We start from the raw sequence: 22,408 nt of genomic DNA on the forward strand, positions 1-22,408 counted from the left end.
GGGCAGGGCGGGGAGCCGGATTAGGCCTGTCTGGCCGCCGCGGGGCTAGGGAAGAGCGGGCTGCGCCGCTTCTTCCCGGTCTCGGCGAGGCCCGACTACCTGCGGGTGACGAGGCGTTCTCCTGGCCATGTCGGAGCCTCTGCCAGCGTTCTTCGATCGGCTATGGGGGGCCGTGGCTGGGTACTCGGATCCCGCCTCTGCGGGCCCGCCACCGCCTCCCCTTCCAAGGTAGCCAGACCTTCTGCTCCTCCTGGGCAGCCTCACTTCCTTTCAGATGGGGTGACCCAAGAGTCCCCCAGTTCGGGACTCGGTGGACTTGGTCACTCTCTTCCAGTGTTGATCAGGAGCTTGGTAAACGTTGAATTTACCAAGCTCCTTGAGTCTTTTTTTTTTTCTTTTTAAACTAGCATATGGTGATACCCTGCGATTTCCTGACCCCAGGTTAGCCTTAACGTTGACACTTGTAGAATGAGAGAGAAAAAGAAAAGGACGTTGGAGGGGAGGACGTTTTTAAGTCAAAGGCAGTAGTTTCGTGCCCACTGGTTTAAACGTTGGCTCTCATTTCCTTCACCAAGCCATTCTGGAAACTTATCTCTTCGGGATGTTGAAGTGGCCTAGGGAGCAGAGGAGGGAGGGAAATCAGTACTTTAACCACAATTAGTGGGAAGCACAAGCGTGAGCACGATGGCATTTAGCTTTGTGTGTGTTGGCGATTTCCTCTAGATTGGATCTCAATTGACTCGTTTTATTGTAGTATTCATTTACTTGGTTCACTTAGCATGCATATGTTGAGCGCCTACTGTGTACTTTCCTTTAATAGTACCTGGTTTCCCAGAGCTCACCCAGTTCCGTAAGCTGCTTGAGACTTTTGGCTTAAAGACTAAGCTAGGTTTATTTTTTGAAAAAGTTACATTCGATGAATACATTTTAAAGTCAGGAATCGAGTTGTTTTAAATTTAAAAAAAGGAGCACAGAAAATGTTCATTCTTAAACTTCGAGCCCTTTTCTCTTTTTTTCATCAGATATACTTAGGCGCTCCCAGGGGCTCTGAGCAAGACCGAATCAGCCCTTGCTCTCTTGTAGCTTGTAGTCCAGAAGGAGATAAACATTTGTCTTGTTTAACGTGAAAACAAAACAGCTGCGATAAGAAGGAAGTATTGGGGGACCTTGACTAGTCAGGGGGTTAGAGATGGCTTCTTTAATTGAATATAATTTGCAAAGAAAACGTAAAAGGCCCTATTTTTTGCTTACATTTAGAATGACTACTTTTAACGCATTATTTTCAAGAACAATTTTTATTTTCAAGTTACTCGTGAAACAAATACAATTGTAAAGCTCGGAAACACTGAAATAGGCACAAGTGTAATAATATATGTATGAAAATTTGCTGTTTCATTGCTCCTGTATGCACTAAGTGAATAAATTTTGAGAGCTTCTCTTCTGCCTCACCTTGAGTTGCGTTTCTTTACACCCAAAGGATGTAGTGAAATTTCTTCAGTGAGGGCTATAAAATTCATCTTTTAACATCTACTTGTAATTTTGCTAGATAATAATGCTCAATGTTGGGTTACAAATTACGTGAAAAATCTTTTTATTTAAAGGCTACCTAAGAGTTTTAATTTGTATAATTTCTAACATTGCTCCTGAAAATCCCATATTTTGAATACATACTTGAAGGTATCTTTTCTAAAAGATCTTGGCAGTCTTTCTCTTAAGATTTCAGAAGTGCCTCTTGTAATTTCAGCAGAAGTGTATGTTAATATATCCTAACCTTCTTTACGGCTTTTATTCCTTTGCCTTGTAGTCCTCACCATTCTGACAATTCTGTATTTTTCTCTCTTTATATAAATCAGAAGTATTATCATTTGACTGTGAATAATTTTTAAAAGATTTAAATTTTGTAACATTTTGTTTGAAATGATAGGATGTGCAAGAAGATGCACATCTTGAAATAAAAACTTTATTTGTTTAATTTTTGGCCACACGAGGTGGCTTGTGGGATCTTAGATCCCTGACCAGGGATGGATCAAACCTGTGCCCTTGGCAGTGAAAGTGCTGAGTCCTAACCACTATTTATGAAATACTTCGTGCATGCAGAAAATGATTGAGGACAACAGATAGTTTTTATATATTTTTAGTGCCTAACAATTTTTAAGCTTTACATATGGGGTCAAAACAAGACTTATTGTTTACAATTACTAATTGTCGTTAGTTAATTGTGAAGTTTATGTACTTTTAAGTCTGTTTTATACCATTTTAATTAGTGGCAACTTTGACATTTTATTTTTGATTATTGATCTTTTAATATAAACTTTCAAATCCCAGTTCAGTTGTATATGTTAAGCATTATGTATGTGGGAAAAAGTGACCATAATATTTTGTTTCATTTGTAAAACAGTTCTTACAGTTTTCAAATCTCATTTTTCCTGGAACTAACTCTAGGAAGTATTAAGGGGGAATAAAAAAAATAAAGTTTATTTTCCTGCCTCGGTTTTATAATTAAAATTTTGAGACTGACATCATCTATTCTTTCATAATTGTTTCTCTCACAGCAGCTCCCCACTACCTGCCCCCTTTGCTGGATCAGTGCTTTGCAGGTAGTTGATGATTAGTAAATACCAGCTGACTGATTTTGACCTGCTGTACATTCTCATATTTGTAGCTCTTAGGAGAATGTATACCATTTTGAGCAAGTTTTGAGTTTAAAACTTGGGGGTATGAAAGCTAACTAGGAAGGGACAAAACATCTTGTCAAAAGGAAAATTTGCTTTTTATATATTTGGAGTATAAGTACTAATCTGGTAATTCATTGAGTTGCTTTCTTGAAATTATAATCCTTTCCTTGTGGTCCAGTGGTTGGGACTCTGTGTTTTCACTGCCAAGGGCCCAGGTTTGATAACCAACGTGCCACAAGCAGTGTGGTGTAGCCAAAAAAAAAAAAAAACAACCCAGAAAACAAAGAAGCAAGCTCAGAATTTAGGAAAACAGTCTCCGTCCATCATATTAGTTGTATCACCCTGTGATGCACATAGCCTTAGCAGGATTGTTAGCTTGTTTGCTGTTACCCTTCCTCCTGAGCACAGAACTGAGCCTTAACTCAAGCTCCTTGCTCTAGACTTTACTACTGCATCAATGCCAATTTCCTGGGGGAGGGCGGGTCTTAGCAAACATGCCAAGTTTTAGCTCATTTCTTTTATGTATCCATTTATTTTTTATTATCAGGACAGTATGTGTTTTACTCAGAATTAACAATCAACAAGTGTTTGAATGCCTTCTACTAAATGCCACGTGCTGCCCCTGGCCACTGAGTCTTCAGTGTTGAGCAAAGGATAAGGGCTCTGTCCTCATGAAGTTTATAGTTCAGTTGGGGAGTCAGGTACTCAGTAAGTACACAGATTAAAATAAATGGGCTTCCCTGGTGGCTCAGACGGTAAAGAGTTTGCCTGCAAGGCAGGAGACCTGGGTTCAATCCGTGGGTTGGGAAGATCCCATGGAGAGGGAAATGGCAACCCACTCCAGTACGCTTGCCTGGAAAGTTTCATGGACAGAGAAGCCTGGTGGGCTACAGTCCATGGGGTTGCAGAGTTGGACATGACCGAGCGACTAACATTTTTATAATAAATGATGAAGTAAACCTACATGGTGTTGCACTTCCCAAATTTGGAGAATTCAGTTTTGATTAGGAAGTTAGGGAAGGCCTCTTTGTGGAGGTGAGTCACAGTGAAAGGATGACTTTGTTAGGATTCCTTGGTCTAGGACAAGGAGGAGACTGGGCGTATTTGAGAACCTGGATCATTTGAGGCTGGTGTGGCTGGAGGGATGAATAGAGCAAGATATGTATAGGCCATGTTATGAAATACATTGTATATGTGTATGTTTAAAATAGCGTTTCATTAAAGTGTTAACTATAGAAAAGTACACAAGTAAGTGTACAGCCTGATGAACTTTCACAAAGTCAATATACCTGTGTATTAAGCACTCAGATAAAACCAAACAGAACATTAATAGTACCCCAGTGCTTTCTTCCAGCTACTTCCTGACTTCTAATACCACTATAATGTGCATCATGTTTTTGATTTTTTAGTAAACGGAATAATACAGTGTGTATTTTTGTGTCTGGTCTCTTCACTCAATGTGTATGTGAGATTCATCTTTGTTTTCTGTCCTGTAATTGATTCCATTGCCCAGTGTATGAATATAGATAAAAATGTATGTATCCATTTTCTCATTGATAAATATTTGGATTATTTCCTAATTGGGCCAGTTGTGAACAATGATATTATGAACATTCTTATATTGGTCTCCTGGTTTATGTGTGTAAGTTTCTGTTTAGGGTAGATACCTAGGGGTATAATTGCTGGATCATTGATGTATATATATATCTTTAGCTGTACCAGATAATGCCAACTATTTTCTAAAGTAGTTGTTCCAATTTATACTGCCACCAGCATATTGAAGGATATGATTGGGTTTATTTATTTATTTTTTTCTGTTGCACTGCACAGCATTCCAAATCTTAGTTCCCCAACCAAGGATTGAACCTGTGCCGGTACAATGGAAGCATGACATCCTAACCGCTGGGCCTCCAGGGAAGTCCCCAGATTTATGTTTTTAAGAGATAACTCTGTGTAAATTTTTAAAAAGACTAGAAAACTAGCTTTTATAGCAGGCAAAAAATAATCCACAACTATATCTGACATTGGAATAGCCAATGGATTCTGTATTATTTCCAGCTAATGTGTTTTGCCATTCATAAGCAATTGATCTTTGTCTCTTTTACTTCTGTCATATTCAGGATTTACAGAACAAGGCTTATACACTTTGTTTAGAAAAATTAACAAATTTAATTAGTCTCCTCTATTAGAGCCAGTTTTTTTGTTTTTTTTTTAGGTACCCAATCTAATTTTATTTTATTTTTAAACTGTACAATATTGTATTAGTTTTGCCAAATATCGAAGTGGATCCACCACAAGTATACATGTGTTCCCCATCCTGAACCCTCCTCCCTCCCCATACCCTCCCTCTGGGTCATCCCAGTGCACCAGCCCCAAGCATCCAGTATCGTGCATCAAACCTGGACTGGCAACTCGTTTCATACATGATATTATACATGTTTCAATGCCATTCTCCCAAATCTTCCCACCCTCTCCCTCTCCCACAGAGTCCATAAGACTGTTCTATATTACAATGTACTGCTTATGGAAAGCCTACTGCTATATAAGTCTGAACAGGATATGTTACATTGTGTAAACCCTTGAAATAGAGCCAGTTTTATTTCAAGGGTTTACACAATGTAACATATCCTGTTCAGACTTATATAGCAGTAGGCTCTCCATAAGTAGTACATTGTAATAATTCATGAGTAATTGGGATTGTATGAGTTTCATTATAGCAGTATAATGAAAGAACCTCAAAGATGTATAACTAAAGGTAACTTTCAATCCAGATGTTAAGATTAATTTTTTAGATTTTTGGTATATGTTAGAATTTGATTATAGTGCTTACTTGTAGAAATGATTGAAATTATAGTGTGTTTCAATTTCTTTAGTTTTGGGGGGGGCTATTTTATTGTGGTAGAAAACAAATTTATCTGCAATAAATTTTTAAGGGTACAGTGCAGCATTAGCTTTATGTATATTGTATGAAATTTATTTAGTTTTGATGCAGTATTTGGTATGGATTCTTACTTCATCCTGAATTCATAGGTTAACTTCAGGTTATAGGTAATCAAGTTTGAATTTTAAACTGTAGTGCTGACAAAACAATTGTGAGAATTTTTCTTTTATTTTAGAGTTTTCTTGGAGGATTTTTTGGTCCCATTTGTGAGATCGACGTTGTCCTTAATGATGGGGAAACCAGGAAAATGGCGGAAATGAAAACTGAAGATGGCAAAGTAGAAAAGCACTATCTTTTCTATGATGGAGAATCTGTTTCAGGAAAGGTAAATATTTTGTTTGGAGAATTATCTAGTTGTAGAATATTAGAATTAGTCATGAAAGTGGCTTGTGCTGTATCTGAATTTGAATGATTTTATTAGAGATGGAAAATGTTTTTCAGAAGGTCAGCTGGAAGCTTTGATTCAACAGAACACTTGCAGTAATGGTTACTGGGCAGAGTCTAAATTAAACTCTGCAGAATTTTGTGTTTGTGACCATGTGAGTCTGTTTAACATAAGACAGTTTCTACAGTGGGGCTGTGATCCACTCAAAGTTTGTTTCTCCTTTAATTGAGTTATGGAGATTGGGGATAATTCTCCAGTTCAGTTCAGTGGCTCAGTCGTGTCCGACTTTTGCGACCCCATGAATCACAGCACGCCAGGCCTCCCCGTCCATCACCAACTCCCAGAGTTCACTCAAACTCATGTCCATTGAGTCGGTGATGCCACCCAGCCATCTCATCCTCTGTCGTCCCCTTCTCCTCCTGCCCCCAATCCTTCCCAGCATCAGAGTCTTTTCCAATGAGTCAACTCTTCGCATGAGGTGGCCAAAGCACTGGAGTTTCAGCTTCAGCATCAGTCCTTCCACTGAACACCCAGGACTGATCTCCTTTAGGATGGACTGGTTGGATCTTGCAGTCCAAGGGATTCTCAAGAGTCTTCTCCAACACCACAGTTCAAAAGCATCAATTCTTCGGCGCTCAGCTTTCTTCACAGTCCAACTCTCACATCCATACATGACCACAGGAAAAACCATAGCCTTGACTAGACGGACAGCTTTCTAAAAGTTTTTTCTCATCTTTATAGGTTATCAGTCTGTACTACTGCCGTTGTGTCTGTTGATCTCATTTCTTGATACTCTGTAGAGGATTTAAGCACATTTAGAATGTGTCCATGCATGGTCAGATACATTTGTGATACCTTCTGTGGTTTAACTTTTTCCCCCTTTTCCTTACCAAGAATTATTCTTATACCTTACAGAATATGATTACTACTCATTAATTTGTGATACTGAAGAATGGTAATATCCTAGATAAAATCAAATCATAAAATGTTTGAAATAATTTTTCTAAATATAAATGATTAAAAAAATATTAAGAGTTTTTCTCTCCTGCTCGTTAAGGTAATACATACACATGGTAAACAGTTTGGGAAATAAAATAATTATAAAATAATTATAATTATAATTATCTATAGTCCCATCATATGGAAATAACTCACTATTAAAATTTGAATGTGTTTCTTCCTAGTCTCTCTGCATTAATTAATGTTTATGTATAGGTAATATATTAAGCATACCTTTTCCCTACTGTTGGATATTTAACTCATTTCTGTTTTTCAAATTGCTTGTAATATATCCCCATATCTTTAGTAATACAGACATTTTATACATAAATATAAAGACCTTATATGAAGGGTCCTGCAATACAGGAGACCTGGGTTCAATCCATGGGTTGGGAAGATCCCATGGAGAGGGAAATGGCAACCCACTCCAGTATGCTTGCCTAGAAAATTCCATGGATGGAGGAGCCTGGTGGGCTACAGTCCATGGGGTCCCAAAGAGTTGGACACGACTGAGCGACTTCACTTTGAGTAGAAGGGGTAGAGATACCAATCTAGTTTTTCTAGGGAGAGACTGAACCTCAGATTTTCAAAATTTATAGACATAACACCACCAAAAACAAGTCTTACCACACTAGTCTAGGCTTTGTAAAATGTCTGAATATAGTTAAAAGATCATTGGGCTGGGGTTGGAAGATCTAGCCTTGGACTTTACCACGGTCTTGATAGGTAGCTCTGGGCAGTCATTTAACTTTCTGGATCTCACCTGTAAGTTGAGGTTGGACTAAATCATTGGTTTCCAAACTTTGTTATGCATTGTAGGAAGAATACTTCATGTATTAGAAAAAAAAAATCTTAGAGACTGGAAGACCTGACATCCTACCTAGAGCAAGAATATTCCTGACATGTGAGCTGTCTATGTATACTTTTTTTTTTTTTTTATGTATACCTATTTTTTTTTCCAGGTTTTTTTCTAAGAGTAGTTTTAGATTTGCGTAAAATTGAGAGGGAGGTATAGAGGTTTCCCATTATCGACATCAGCCCCTAGAATGGTACAGTTTTGATCAAGGATGAACATACATTGACACATTATAGTCACCCAAAGTTTGTAGTTTACCTACGGGTTCACTTGTGGTGATGTATATTCTATGGGTTTGGACAAATGTATAATGTATAATATATAATAATAATAATATACTCTACAAATGTTGTGTTTCCTTTTTGGTAGTGCTTTTTGTATCCTATTTAAGACATCTTTGCCTACCTTATGGGCATGAAGATATTCTCCTGTTCCTCCTATAATTTTAAGTAGTTTTATATTTCACATTTAGATTCTCTGTTTTTTGAAATTGATTTTGTCTTTATGACATAAGAGTCAAGACTACTTATTATTTTTTTCCCCATATGGATATCTAATTGACCCAGGACATGTACTGAAAAAGCCATCCATTCCACCACTGCATTGTAGCATCACCTCTGTCAGTAACCAGAGGTTGTGTGAGTCTGTTTCAGCCTCTCTGTTCTATTCCATTGTTTTATTTGTGATATATACTTTCATTTCTATTTAAAAAAAATAGCTTTATTGAGTTATAATTCACATAAGTTTACCCTACTGAGTATATACAGTTAAGAGATTTTTACTACTTTTGCAGAGTTGTGCAGCTGTCATCACTAGCTCATTCCATAATGTTTTCATCACCCAGAAACACCATAACCTTAGCAGTCATTCACTTGGCACCATATACTAAATGTTTGTATGTGAGATTTGTGTGTTAAAACTTAATCCTTAGTATGATGTACTTGTAGGTGGGGTGGGGCCGAGTGGAGGGGGAGGGGGAGTGGCTTTGGGAAATGATTAGGTCATGAGGGCTGTGCCCTCATGAATGGGATTAGTGTCCTCAGAGATATCTTGTGTGCACCTTCTGACATATGAGGACATAGTGAAAAGGCAGCCATCTGTGAACCAGAAAGCAAACTCTCCCAGACACCAAATCTGCTGGTGCTTTAATCTTGAACTTCACAGCTTCCAGAACTGTTAGCAGTAAATTTATGTTGTTTTTAAGCCACCTAGTCTGTGGTTTTTTGTTACAGCAGCGTGAGTGAACTAAGACACCTAGCATCCACTAATCTACAGATGTGCTTTCTTTCTCTGTGGATTTGGCCTATTCTGGACATTCCGTATAAATAGAATCATACAACGTGTGGCCTGTGTTTGGCTCCTTTCACTTAGCATGATGTCTTCAAGGTTTATTACTTTAAAGAAAATTTTTGGTCAAAAATATAATACAGTTTGCTATTTTAACCATTTTTAATGTTTATAATTCAGTAGCCTTAATCACATTCACAGTGTTGTACAATCATCACCACTGTTTTGAAATTTTTTCATCATCTCGAACAGAAACTTTGTACTCATTAAGCAATAGCTGTCCTTTTCCCTTTTCTCCCAGTCCATGGATACCTCGAGTCTACTGTTTTTCCCTGTAAATTTGCCTGTTCTGGGCTTCTTCTATTTCCTATAAGTGGTTATACAGGATCTGTCTGTGTCTGCCTCATTTCATGTAGCATAATGTTTTCAAAGTTCTTTCATGTTGTAGCATTTATCAAAGCACGATTCTTTTTATGGCTGAATGATGTTTTAGTATATATCTGTCTAGTATGTGGATGTACATTTCTTCATCCTTCAGTTGAGGACATTCCAGTTAAGTATACTTGGGTTTCTATTTATTGACTATTAAGAATATTTCTGTACATTTGTGTATACGTTTTTGTGTGACTGTTTTCATTTCTCTGGAGTGTAGACTTAGGAATGGAATTGCTGGGTCATGTGTTAGCTTTTAGGGGAACTTCCAGACTTTTCCAGAGCAGCTGTGCCATTTTATATTCTCTCCAGCAATGTATGAGAGTTCCAGTTTCTTCACGTTCTTGGCAATACTTATTATTGTCTGTATTATTTTTTTGTGGGTGAAAAGTGGTCATATGGTTTTGATTTGCATTTCCTTTAATGATGAGTAATACTGAGCATCTTTTCATGTGCTTATTGCTGTTTGTATATAATCTCTGGGGAAAGTCTGTTCATATCATTTGACCATTTTTAATTGGGTTGTCTGTCTTTTGATCATTGAGTTGTAAGAGTTCTTTATGTAGTCTAGATACAAGTCCTTTATCAGTAATATTTTGCAGACATTTTCTGTGAGTTGTCTTTTCACTTTCTTGATGGTATCTTGAAGCACTAGTTTTTTGTTTGATAATGTCCAATTTATCTTTTTTTAAAATTTCACTTCTCATGCTTTTGGTGTCATTTGAGAAACAGTTTCCCATCCAAGATAATGAAGATTTACACCTGTGTTTTCTTCTAAGAATTTCATAACTGTAGCTCTTACATTTAGGTCTTTGCTACATTTTGAATTAATATTTGTGTGTGATGTGAGGTAGGGATCCAGTTTCTTTGTTTTGTATGGTGAGATTGAGTTGTTCTACTACCGTTTGTTGAAAAGAATATTCTTTCCCCATTGAATTGTCTTGGGACTCCTGTAGCATATACTTTTTAAAGTTAAACTTAATTGCTGTTTGTCAAAAGAAAAAAAAAAGCTGCAAAGAAGGAAACAAAATTATCCATAGAATTTTTATTTTCTGTAGTTTAAAAGATATAATTGGCATTATACTTGTATACGGTTTGACCATGCTTCCTACATGTAACATATCATGCACATCTTCTCACATCATTAAAAATTCTTTGACCTTATTATTTTAATTATACTCCATCATGTGATATACTCCAATTTAATTATTTACTTCTTTTTCTGACATATTAATTTGGAAGGTGAATAACTAAACCCACCCTGGTTATAGATGTTGAAGATATAGTAGTATGAATATTTTAATTACATAGTTTATAAACAGAAGTATTTGAACTTCTTTTTATTGGTTCTTGATTTCTATTGAGAAGCATTGTTTGAAAGAATAGCTTTTAAGAGTCACATTACCAATATTTTTTACAGTAAAGAACAAACCTGGAAGTATGTGTTTTTTTGTTTTTTAGCTAATCCTTAAATGGTTGAAATTTTGTTTTTAATATCTGTGTACTTGATATTTTGTCAAATTAAAATGTGTAATAAGGTTTCCATTTAGCAGATACAAATTTAGGGATTTTAGATTATATACTTTATTTCAAAAGTATATAAGATATATCATACTTAAAATTTAAATCTTTAGACATTCTATTTTTAGGATGAATAGCAGACTCAGGGCAATAACTGTTGCTTTTAATATCAAAAATTATAGCAATATATGGTTGGTTATAAAAAGCTGAAAGTGATCTTTTAGGTCAGTTTTTGGAATTATTAATAACCTTTATATTAAAATGCTATTATAGAATTGTTTATTTGACCAGAAAACGTATTTGAATAGTCGAAAGTTTTCCCTTTTATTGATTCTTTGTAGTTCTCCAGCTCTAAAGAAACATTGCTTCCTAACAAAGCAGATGCTTTAAATGTACGTATAAGTTCATTAGTGATTGTAGAGGAGTAAGTTTTACCTTCTCTGGAGGTACAAGATCATCATAATCTAGGTATGTGGTGGTTTCTCAGACTTCAGAAATGAACACCTGAAGTATTTATATATTACATTCATCTGGAAGGAATCTGCTAGTAGGCCCACAAAGGATTGTTAACATTTCTTAAAATTTCATGTTTTGGCAGGTGAACCTAGCCTTTAAGCAACCTGGAAAGAGGCTAGAGCACCAAGGAATTAGAATTGAATTTGTAGGTCAAATTGGTGAGTTTTAAAATAGTATTACTTTTTTTTGTTGTTAACTGAGTTTGAAGAGAGTTTGATATGGCAGTTAAATAATTGAATTAGAGTTTAGCTTTATGGAAAGAAGGAATTGATTTTGCATAATAAAAGGATTTATTTTATAAACATTAAATAATCATGTTTCTTTTAATTATATTAAATGATATTTGACTCATGCTGCCTTTACTTGTGATGAAATCTGATTATTAAAAGTGAAAGTTATGTAAGCTACCAGCCTTGAAAAATAATTCAAGTAAATTAGTTGACTCCCTGAAATTTCCATCTGCCTAGGTTTTTCACCAGCTTTATTCACAATTAGCAGTGTCACCTTCATCCTTCACCTGCTAATTACTCATGCCATTTGTCTTCCTAACTTAGTTTATACCTGTAGCCAGACTCACCTGTTAACAGAAAATTCCCTGTGAAAAGGAAAGTTGTAATTTCTTCTTGTCTTAGATCAACTTGTGTATGTTTCCATACATATATTTCTTGCTTTAGCAGGAGTTAAACTATATAAATCTTTGGGTACTGCAGATGCAGAACGAGAAAAGAAAATAGATCCTAGCTTTCTAAGTTTTACTGTCTATTTTGAAAGTATCAAAATTGGAATGGGTAGATGTTTGTTTAGATATCTATTTTGGATGAGATTATACTTAAGGGGCAAATTATGGTAATTAACTGATAGTTGATTTTAGTCTTTTACTTAGTATAGTTTTATCAGGGTAATATATTTGCCTAACTAAAGCAAAACAACAAAGCATTTTTTGTCTTGAAGGGATGAAGTTCAAATAATTGCTGGAAATGTAGCAATTTAAACAGCTTATTATTGGGCAAAGCCTACCTAACTACACTAAAGGATTGAATTCTTTCATAACAGAAATTTTTATTTTGCTATGCCACTTGAATTTTTTTAAGCCCATGTGGAGTGAAATAGGATAATGGAATTCAGATCATAGCTCTGGTATTTAAAATGAAGGCAAATCCAAGAAATTCTTTTGATAAAAATTACTTGCTCTGGAAGTAGAAGTTTGGGTTTTGATGAGATGGATATCAAACATAATTGGTCTTTCACTTTTTTAAATTTCTTAGAGCTTTTCAATGACAAGAGTAATACTCACGAATTTGTAAATCTAGTGAAAGAACTAGCCTTACCTGGAGAACTGACTCAGAGCAGAAGTTATGATTTTGAATTTATGCAAGTTGAAAAGCCATATGAATCTTACATCGGTGCCAATGTCCGCTTAAGGTATGAATTGACTTTGTCTACAGTTTATGATACACAAACCAGAAAGTAATGACTACTGTTGAATGTCTTGAAATTCTAATTATAATTTTGGACTGGAAGACTTAAGATTTTGAAAATTCTGTCAAATATATATATATATATATATATTTTTTTTTTTTCTGGCTAATGCAGATCTGATGTAATAAGATCCTTCTATCAGATTTGTGTGTGTGTTCGTGTGTGTGTGCGTGTGCACGCATGCGTGCTCAGTCATGTGCAACTCTTTGCGACCCCATGAACTATAGCCTGCTGGCTCCTCTGTCCATGGAAATTTCTAGGGAGGAATACCAGAGTGGGTTGCCATTTCCTACTCTAGGGGATCCTCCTGACCCAGGGATCGAACCTGCATCTCTTGGGTCTCCTGCATTGGCAGGCGGATTCTTTACTACTGTGCCACCTGGGGAGCCCTCTATAGGATTCAGAGGATCCCATTATGAGAAGTTTTAGTCACATACTTCCCTTGTATGTACCTCAGTTTCTTAGATACTTCATTTGTCTTGTAAGTGGAATTACCCTCTAAATCCATTAGTTTCTCAATGAATCTCATTTAGTTTATGGTTAAAAAGTGATGTAGAAAAAAAAGAAAAAAAGAATCCATCCAGAGAGATGTCCTCAAATAAGCTTGATGGTAGTACTCCAAATTGATCTAAAACGTATGTCCACTATTCTTAAAATTGAACTTTGTATTTTTTCCATGGTGAAGGCATTTATTTAAAAATGAAAATTTCTTCATGAAGTACATGGAGTAAATTGATCCCTAAGGAATTTCAGGAAGGAGAAAGCTAAAGTTTGCTTATTTAAAACACTGAGATATCTCACAGGAGGTTTAACTTGTCCTCTCCATTGACTTTTGTAGGTATTTTCTTAAAGTGACCATAGTAAGAAGACTGACAGATTTGGTAAAAGAGTATGATCTTATTGTTCACCAGCTTGCTACCTATCCTGATGTCAACAACTCGATTAAGATGGAAGTGGGCATTGAAGATTGTCTGCACATTGAATTTGAATATAATAAATCAAAGTAAGTACCTTTTGCAAACAGATAAATGGTCAGGGAAAATTAAGAAATAAACCTTTTATGTCTTTGTAAATTGGTCAAAGAAAGGATAGAATCAACATTAATCTGATGTTAAGAGACCATCAGAATCTCTGAACTGAAAGAAAGAAACTTTAGAAGGAATTTGGTTTTGTTTTAGTAGGAATTTGACTTGGTGCGGATGTCTTTCATATTCTATTCCTGGTAAGACTCTGCTTGGCCATTTTTTAATAGAGGATCTCACCATCTCAGAAGGCAGCTAATCCTGTAAATCTGTGAAAGTTTATCTTACTGTCTTGGCATCATTTCAGCTGGTCATCTCTTTAAAATAAGCAAAAATGCTTTTTTCTGACTACATGAACAATACCTTTTTATTATTAAAAAAATTGACAATGTAGAAAAGTCAAGGGAAATAAAAATACCACGTACTTTCAGCTTTACCACTTAACCACTATTAATATCCTTTTGTATAGCTTTCCATGGGAGGGGGTATATGTATTTATATATATTGTGTTTTTTCAGAAATGGGCTCTTATTTTATTTATTGTCTTTTTAAACTTTCACCAAAGTATATATCTAAAAATATTAATAATTTCTTAACATGTTCACATATCTAGTCAGTATTCATTTCCTTAAATGACTTATAAAAGTTTGTTCCTGTCGGTATCCAAACAAGATTTGTTCAAATCCAGTGGATGCAAACTCACTTAACAAACACACTAATCAAAAAACATTTGGTTTTTTGATACTTAAATCTGTTTTATGTTTTCCCTTTTATTTATTTTTTCATTAAAGTTTGTTTGTTGAAGAAATGAATGTTCATTCTTTTATCTTCTTCCTGTGCACTCTTCTGGTATATGAATTTTTAAAAAATATATCTATTTGTTGTTGACTGTGCTGGCTGTTTGTCGCTGCGGGCGGGGTCTCCTCTCTAGTTGAGGTGTGTGGGCCTCTCATTGCAGTGGATTCTGTTGTTGTGGAGCCCGGGCTTCATGGTGAGCATGCCTCAGTAGCTGGGACTCACAGGCTTAGTTGCCCCATAGCATGTGAGATGTTCCCAGACCAGGGATCAAACCTGTGTCCTATGGATTGCAAGGTGAATTCTTAACCATTGGGAAGCACTACATGATATTTATTGCTTGTCATGTCCCAGTTTATATCACTGAAATTGTGATACACATGTGTTCAGAGTCTTAAATTATATTGTTGATAAAATTATTAGTTTAGGACCTAAAACTTGTCACTGGAAGTCTCCCTTCAGAGAGACATAATTGCATTAGTCAACTCTTGGGATATTATTTTGAGATTCAAACCTAGAGAAGGTCTCTTTGTGACCAGGTGATTTTTTAACTGTGCTATTCTAGCACTTGGAGTAATACACTAAACACATGTATAAAGTTTTTAATGTTCGGAACATCTTCATATGCCAAACATTTTCAGGCATAAAAATCTTAATTTTCCTCGCTTAAGTTCTTTAGAAATGAAGTTGACCTCTAAATAAATAAGTTGACCTCTAACAATTACTCTGGCTAAGTTTACCCTCTGAGGTTTATTGATGATAAGTAAAAGTTTTTTTCCTAATTTTTATAGTAAAATGATGAATACTCTTGAAAAAAAGGAACATTAAATACATGAATAGTCAGAATGGTATTCTTAAATAGTAATTATCCTACAGATATCTAATAAACCTTTTCAGGACATATTTCACTCTTTGTTTTGTAAACTGATATTTAGTAAATGACAAATATTCTTTCCCTTAAAGGTATCATTTAAAGGATGTGATTGTTGGAAAAATTTACTTCTTATTAGTAAGAATAAAAATCCAACATATGGAGTTACAACTGATTAAAAAAGAGATCACAGGAATTGGTAAGTTAAAGGGTTCTTGAATTGAAGTTCATTTTAGTTGAAATTTTAAAATCTTAAAATACTGTTTAAACTTAAATATCTACCTTGGATACTAACTTTGATATTTAGTATTGCTGGCAGTGAGTTACTCATTTATGTTTTTAAAAATTAGTTTTTGAGTAGATAATTCACATGGTTTAAAAATAAAATATGAATGATTATACAGTAAAAAGTGTCCTATTTATGCATTCCAGCTACTCATAGGTGATACAAGTTTTAAAATCGTTTAAACATTTATTCATACACATGCAGGTGCCTCTTTATTACACCCTTCCTTTTAGTCAAGTGGTTATGTGCAGTGTGTACTTTAGAGACACTCCAGTTAATAATATCATTTCACGTGTGTTGGTTTACATGCAGAATAAAATCTGAGAAGTGGAGTTGCTGTTTCCAAGGGTTTATTCATTTGTAATTTTGATTAATACTATCAGTTTGTCCTCTTTATGGACCGTACCAATTTGCATTACTGCCAGCAATGAATGTAGGAAGGTGCCTTTTTTCCGTGTGTTCTCATAAGCACAGTGTTATAAAGCTTCCTGGTCTCATGGGGAAAAGGCTCCCCATTGTACTTTTGATTCATTTTTCTCATTCGAGTGAGGGTGAGTATGTTTTCATGTGTATAAAAGCCATTTGTATTTCTTTCCTATAAACTGCCTATCCGTATCCTTTGCCGCATCTCTATTGGATTATTAGTCTTTTCCTTTTGAAGTGTAGAAACTCTTTATACGTTAGAGAAATCAACCCCATTCTCTGTATTAAGAGCAGCAAAATTTCCCATTGGTCTTGCTTGTGGTAGTTTTTACCATGTAGAAGTTCTTGATGTTTGTGTAAGTCACCTGTGTCAGTTTTTCCTTTTACGGATTCTGAGTTTTGTACCACAGTGAGAAAGGCCTTTTTTACATTGAGGTTATAAAAATAATCTTCTGTGCTTGATTCTACTAAAGTAATATATTGTAGTTTAGGAATTTTGTTTAAAGTTTTAATTGATTTGGAATTTGTCCTGATGTAAGCAAGAAACAGCTATGGATCCAGCTTTACTTTTCTCCAGATAGCTAATGAGTTACCCTAAATCATTTATTGGTTCATAACTGCTTTTTAATTTTTCCTTTTTTTTTGGCTGCACTATGGGGCTTCTGAGATCTCAGTTCCTTGACCAGGGATCAAACCCATGCCCCCTGCAGTGGAAGTGAAAAGTGTTAACCACTGGATCGCCAAGGAATTGCCTGTTTTTTCCCCCTAGTTTTAATTAGTATATAGATTTAATTTGTTCCCTTTAATTTTCCTGGTTTTCTGCTAAAAAGAATTTTAGGCACCACTTTTTAAGAATTTGTAATTGATAGTCATAAACATCTGTAATTTCTTAATCTCCATTTTTTAATCTGCTAAAGTGATTTAAAGATATTAAAACCAAACTTCAGTTTCCCATTTGTTGTTTAAAAAAGTTATTTAAACATTTTTTCTAGTTATAAAAATTATGTTTGGGTGTTCTAGAAAATTTTAAATAAGAAATATTTGTACTCATAATCCAGAACAGAGCTTAGTCTTTGCATGTTATATACTTTACAACATTGGGATCATTACCATGTGTTTTGGTGTACTTTTAAAACTTGTATCATTGACTCTTCAAAACAACTGTCAATTAAGCATTCACTTTGATATTTTATCTCTGTTAAAGTTAACAAGAAAAGACATTTTGGGTGTTACAGAGAAAACTAGCATGTCAGTGCACTGCTGTGCCTTCCTGGTTTCTATTTTAGCAGATATTAGAAATGATGGAAGGAAGTCTTTGGAGACTTCCTTATTATTTCTGAGCTGTATACAGTTGACCTGTGAATAACATGAGGTTTGAAATGCGTGAGTCCACTTACAGTGGATTTTGTTTAGTAGTAGATTTTACGCTGCTTTATGATCTACAGTTGGCTCAATCTGCATAGGAAGGAACTGTGCCTAGGGAGGAGTGGAGGATACAGAGTAGGGACTGTAAATTACATGCAGGTTTTCATGTGTGTACAGTGAAGCACTTCAGCCCCTGCAGTTCTTCAGGCGTCTACTGAATTACCTTTGAGAAGAAGGGACTGAGACCTCAGTTGGGTGGTAAATAAGTGTACATCAAGAAATAGAAAAGAATGATCAACATTTTCACAAAAGGGGGAAAGTCAGTTAGGACTAAAATAATGTAGTCAGAAAATAGGAAGAAGGTATAAGCCTGGAAATTATATTCTAGCAATATTTAAATTAATATCATTTACATTATTGCCTAGGACCCAGTACCACAACAGAAACAGAAACAATCGCTAAATATGAAATAATGGATGGCGCACCAGTTAAAGGTAATGAGCTTTTCTTTTGCTTCTCTTGTGTTACAGGGAGTGCAGATAGCAGTGTTCGTGGCAGTTTAGCTTGAAAGTATTTATTCAGTGTGAATATGTGAATTCTTAAAATGATTTTTACAATGATTTTTAAGATCATCTTTGTATAAATACTGAGGAGACTGTAGTAGTACTTTCTGGTTTGAAATAAGGTTTAATTTTCTTATGCAGCTTAAATTTAGAATTTAGGAAAGACATTGATGTATATCTGTTCCCTAGTTCTGAATTTATAATATTTTGTCTTCTGTTAAAAGAGTTTCTCTGTAAATCTTGTTTTACTCATGCTGAACATAAGGTACAGTATAGCTGAGCATTCATTCTGTGGGATTTTGGAATTCTGTACAGCCCCCAAGAAAATAAGCAGCTCCCTTACTAAATAATTTTTAGTATCTAAGATAATGAAGCCAGTATTTATCATTTTAAATTTATGTATTTGGCTTTTCTTACTCTGTTAGTAATTACTTCAAAAAGCAGTTAACCATTTATTGAGTGCCAGCTACTGATGAGGCATTGTACTCTCAGGCGCTCTGAAGTTCCCTTCCATATACACTTTGAGTTAGGTAGTGGTACCCACTCCAGTGTTCTTGCCTGGAGAATCCCAGGGACGGGGAGCCTGGTGGGCTGCCGTCTATGGGGTCGCACAGAGTCAGACACGACTGAAGCAACTTAGCAGCAGCAGCAGCAGCAGCAACCCTTATTTTATCCCTGAAACTGAGATGTAGAGGTTAAAAACTTAAGGTAGGCAGAACTACCTCTACCCACTTAGATTTTCAGCTAGAATTGTTTAACAGAATTAATAAGAGAAAAACAGTTTGTTAATGCATGCAGTGCATATCACGCAGGAGCGTGAAAGTGAAGTTGCTCAGGAGCAGGCTACCAGGCTCCTCCGTCCATGGGATTTTCCAGGCAAGAGTACTGGAGTGGGGTGCCATTGCCTTCTCCTCATGAAGGAGGAAAAAAAACAAAAAAGTAACTCAAAGCAGTGACTTAGCATTTCAGCTTATATAGCATCTTCAAAAGAACAGTAAATTTGGAGAGAAACAACTGGGCAAAAGGAAAGCAGCTTAGGCTTCCAAGGGCACAGACTATGGGAAGGTAAATATGAGGGAGGAAGCTAGCAGAGTAGGCTTATTTGCAGATTCCTCTGGTGCCATCCCTGGGCTAAAGAGAGGGTGTCGCCAATAAAATAATTGATATCCTGCCTTTAGGCAGAATAGGGGAATTCTTTTTTGCTTTCACTGCTGCTTAATTGCCTTCAGCTCACGAATAATTTTAATGTCAAAGAGGCACATTTTTTGGTGACATATTCTGGTTTCCTTCAAGAGCTAATCATTGCAGAGTTGGCGTTTGAGCCTGGGCCTTTCTGACTTTGAAACTCATGCCTGTGTACTTGTGTGTTATGCAGCATTACTTAGTAAAATTCCAGCAGCCACAAGTTTTTATGTAAAGAAATCAGTTGTATATCCTTTTTCCCCGCCTCTGGTTACAGCTTAGTTTTACTTGGTAAACAAAGGATAGTACACCCCTCAAGGCATGAGGGTGGGCTGACCCCTGAAGGAGTGGCCCCAACCCATCTGGCTCCCTCTTTTTGTACTTTCTGTCTCCTCCCCCCAGCCTGCCCTATATAAATTAGGGCTAGCACCCATGACTGATCTGGAGCAGGGCATGTTTGTTTCACCTGAGGTTTCTCCCTGGTTCCCTTTCCATGCCCTCGGTTGTATATCTTTAAGGAAATAGATACAGATAAGAAAAGTATTACATAAAAAGAATTCAAAACAGAATATGCCAATAATTACTCTTAGGAAAAGAGAAGCTATCAAGTCACCAAAAATAGCAATCTAGTTAGTAATAAGTATTCAAGAATTTATACACATGATGAGAAATGGCAAAATTCATGAAAGCTTGAAAGTAACAAAAGTGCTAGAGTAGAACTTAACTGCTGGCACTGTTTTACGCTTTTACATATATCAGTCCATATAGTCCTTACAGACCCTTTATAGGATGGATATACTTGACTGGACTTAGAATTCGAATCCAGGCATTTGACTTTAGAGCTGGTGGTTCTCAACTAGGTGCACTTTTACCCCCTCCTCCCCACAGGAAATTTGGCAATGTCTGGAGACATATTTGGTTGTCATGTTTGGGGACTGTTAACTGGCATCTTATGGGCAGAGACCAGGAATGCCCTGAACTTCGTACAGTGTATATGACCTTACCCACAACATAGAATTATTAGGCCTAAAATGTCAGTAGTGTCAAGACTAAGAAACTCTGGTCTAAAGTTTTTGTTACGCTCCTATCTCAGGAGGAACTGAAGCATTAGTGTCTTTATAATACTTAGTTTTAGGTGTTATGTAACTGTATTTGGTCATCCTTTAGAACTAAATAGAAATTGCTTTTCTTTCAGGTGAATCAATTCCAATAAGACTATTTTTAGCAGGATATGACCCAACTCCAACAATGAGAGATGTGAACAAAAAATTTTCAGTAAGGTACTTTTTGAATCTAGTCTTGGTTGATGAAGAAGACAGAAGGTACTTCAAGCAGCAGGTATGGTGCCACCTACATGGTATTTTGTTCTGTGGTGGTTCTAAAAACACCTGGAAAGCACTCACTTTTCTAAGCTTTATTGTACTGAGCAAGCGGGGGTTTCTAAGTAAGTGAAAACACTGAAAGTGTGACACAGAAGTAAGGCATGAATGGATCTCTGTTGTGATCAGTCATTCTGCAGGACTCCAGGATGGGCTATAATTTGGCAGGGCTTCTATTTTTTTTCTCTTGAAACTTGTTTTTTATAAAAACAATATCTGGTATTTGTTTTTTTAAAAAACCAGGCAAAAAACAGTAAAATAAAGGTCAAAAAAAATTCCACCACCATTGTGATAGTTTTCCAGACAAATTTGTATATTTGTTTTTAGATCATATTATGCTCATATATGATCATATTAGATCATATTTGTTTTTAGATCATATTATGATTTAGATCATATCTATGTTTTAGACCATATTTGTTTTTAGATCATATCATATTGATCTTTAATTTGCTTTTTCATTCAATAGTGTCTTGAATAGATTTCCTTTATCAACAAATAAAGATTTCCTTTCATTTTTCATGACTGCATCCACTTGATGGATTTCAGTTTTCCATTTTTCCCTAATTAAACAATCCTTTTATAAATGTCTTTGAGATGACCCAAATCTATTACTTTTTAAATATATTTATCATAAAACTTGTTCTTATTTGAAAATCAATTAAAAGCTTTCGGTGAATTTTGAGTAAAGCCTGTGATTAGAATGGTCTTCTCTGTTCTGTATCAGAGTAATAAATATTTGAATGTCAGTTGAGTGTTCAAAGCTAAATTGGAAATTATTCTAGGGGGAAAAAAGAAAGCCTTCTGTGCTGAGGACTGTGAAGAATATAAAAGCCACCTTTTTAAACATAGTTTTTCCTCACAATTCTCACATTGCATATTTGTGGGGAAAAAAATTATATAATTAATGGAAAACTTAAATAATGGTTTGACAGCAATTTGGAAGAGAGAAAACTTACTTTGCTAATGTTGCCATAATGCTATATAGTTAAACATAAGTGATTTATAACTTCAAATTAGATTATGTGAAATTTACAATTTTCAAATCAATTACATATTATGACCCTATTGAATAGTATATGCCTCCCATAGTCATTCATTTAGATGTTTAAATTCTGCTATGTTGGTTAAAAAACAAACAGCCTGCCATGACTTCATGGAGCAAGTAATTTAAAGAATTGAGAAGATGGACCTCCCTGGTGGCTCAGTGATAAAGAATCTGCCTGCCGATGCAGCGTTTGGTCCCTGGTCTGGGAAAATCCCAAATGCCGAGGAGCAACTAAGCCTGTGTGCCACAACTATTGAGCCTGTGCTCTAGAGCCCATGTGCCCTATAGCCTGTGCTTCGCAACAATAGAAGTCACCACAGTGAGAAGCCTGTATACAGCAACTAGAAAGGGCTTCCCTCCTAGCTTAGTTGGTAAAGAATCTG

The 22,408-nt window shown here is 35.7% G+C and overlaps 1 protein-coding gene and 1 long non-coding RNA gene across 2 annotated transcripts in view; one reads left to right on the forward strand and one right to left on the reverse strand.

Moving 5' to 3' along the window:
* VPS26A (VPS26 retromer complex component A) overlaps positions 1-22,408 on the forward strand; it is a 25,089-nt gene continuing 2,681 nt past the window's right edge. Inside the window, 10 exon segments of the mRNA XM_061405182.1 lie at positions 1-166; positions 168-206; positions 208-228; positions 5,792-5,941; positions 11,695-11,770; positions 12,878-13,034; positions 13,930-14,094; positions 15,872-15,978; positions 18,279-18,347; positions 20,794-20,936. Coding sequence (XP_061261166.1) covers positions 128-166; positions 168-206; positions 208-228; positions 5,792-5,941; positions 11,695-11,770; positions 12,878-13,034; positions 13,930-14,094; positions 15,872-15,978; positions 18,279-18,347; positions 20,794-20,936 — 966 coding nt within the window. The 5' untranslated portion in view covers positions 1-127.
* LOC133240421 (uncharacterized) overlaps positions 6,018-22,408 on the reverse strand; it is a 22,889-nt gene continuing 6,498 nt past the window's right edge. The window contains exon 2 of the long non-coding RNA XR_009734220.1: positions 6,018-6,795. This is a non-coding gene — a long non-coding RNA (uncharacterized LOC133240421). The remainder of the gene's footprint in view (positions 6,796-22,408) is intronic.

The sequence above is a fragment of the Bos javanicus genome, chromosome 28, assembly GCF_032452875.1.
Source record: "Bos javanicus breed banteng chromosome 28, ARS-OSU_banteng_1.0, whole genome shotgun sequence".
NCBI lineage: Eukaryota > Metazoa > Chordata > Mammalia > Artiodactyla > Bovidae > Bos > Bos javanicus.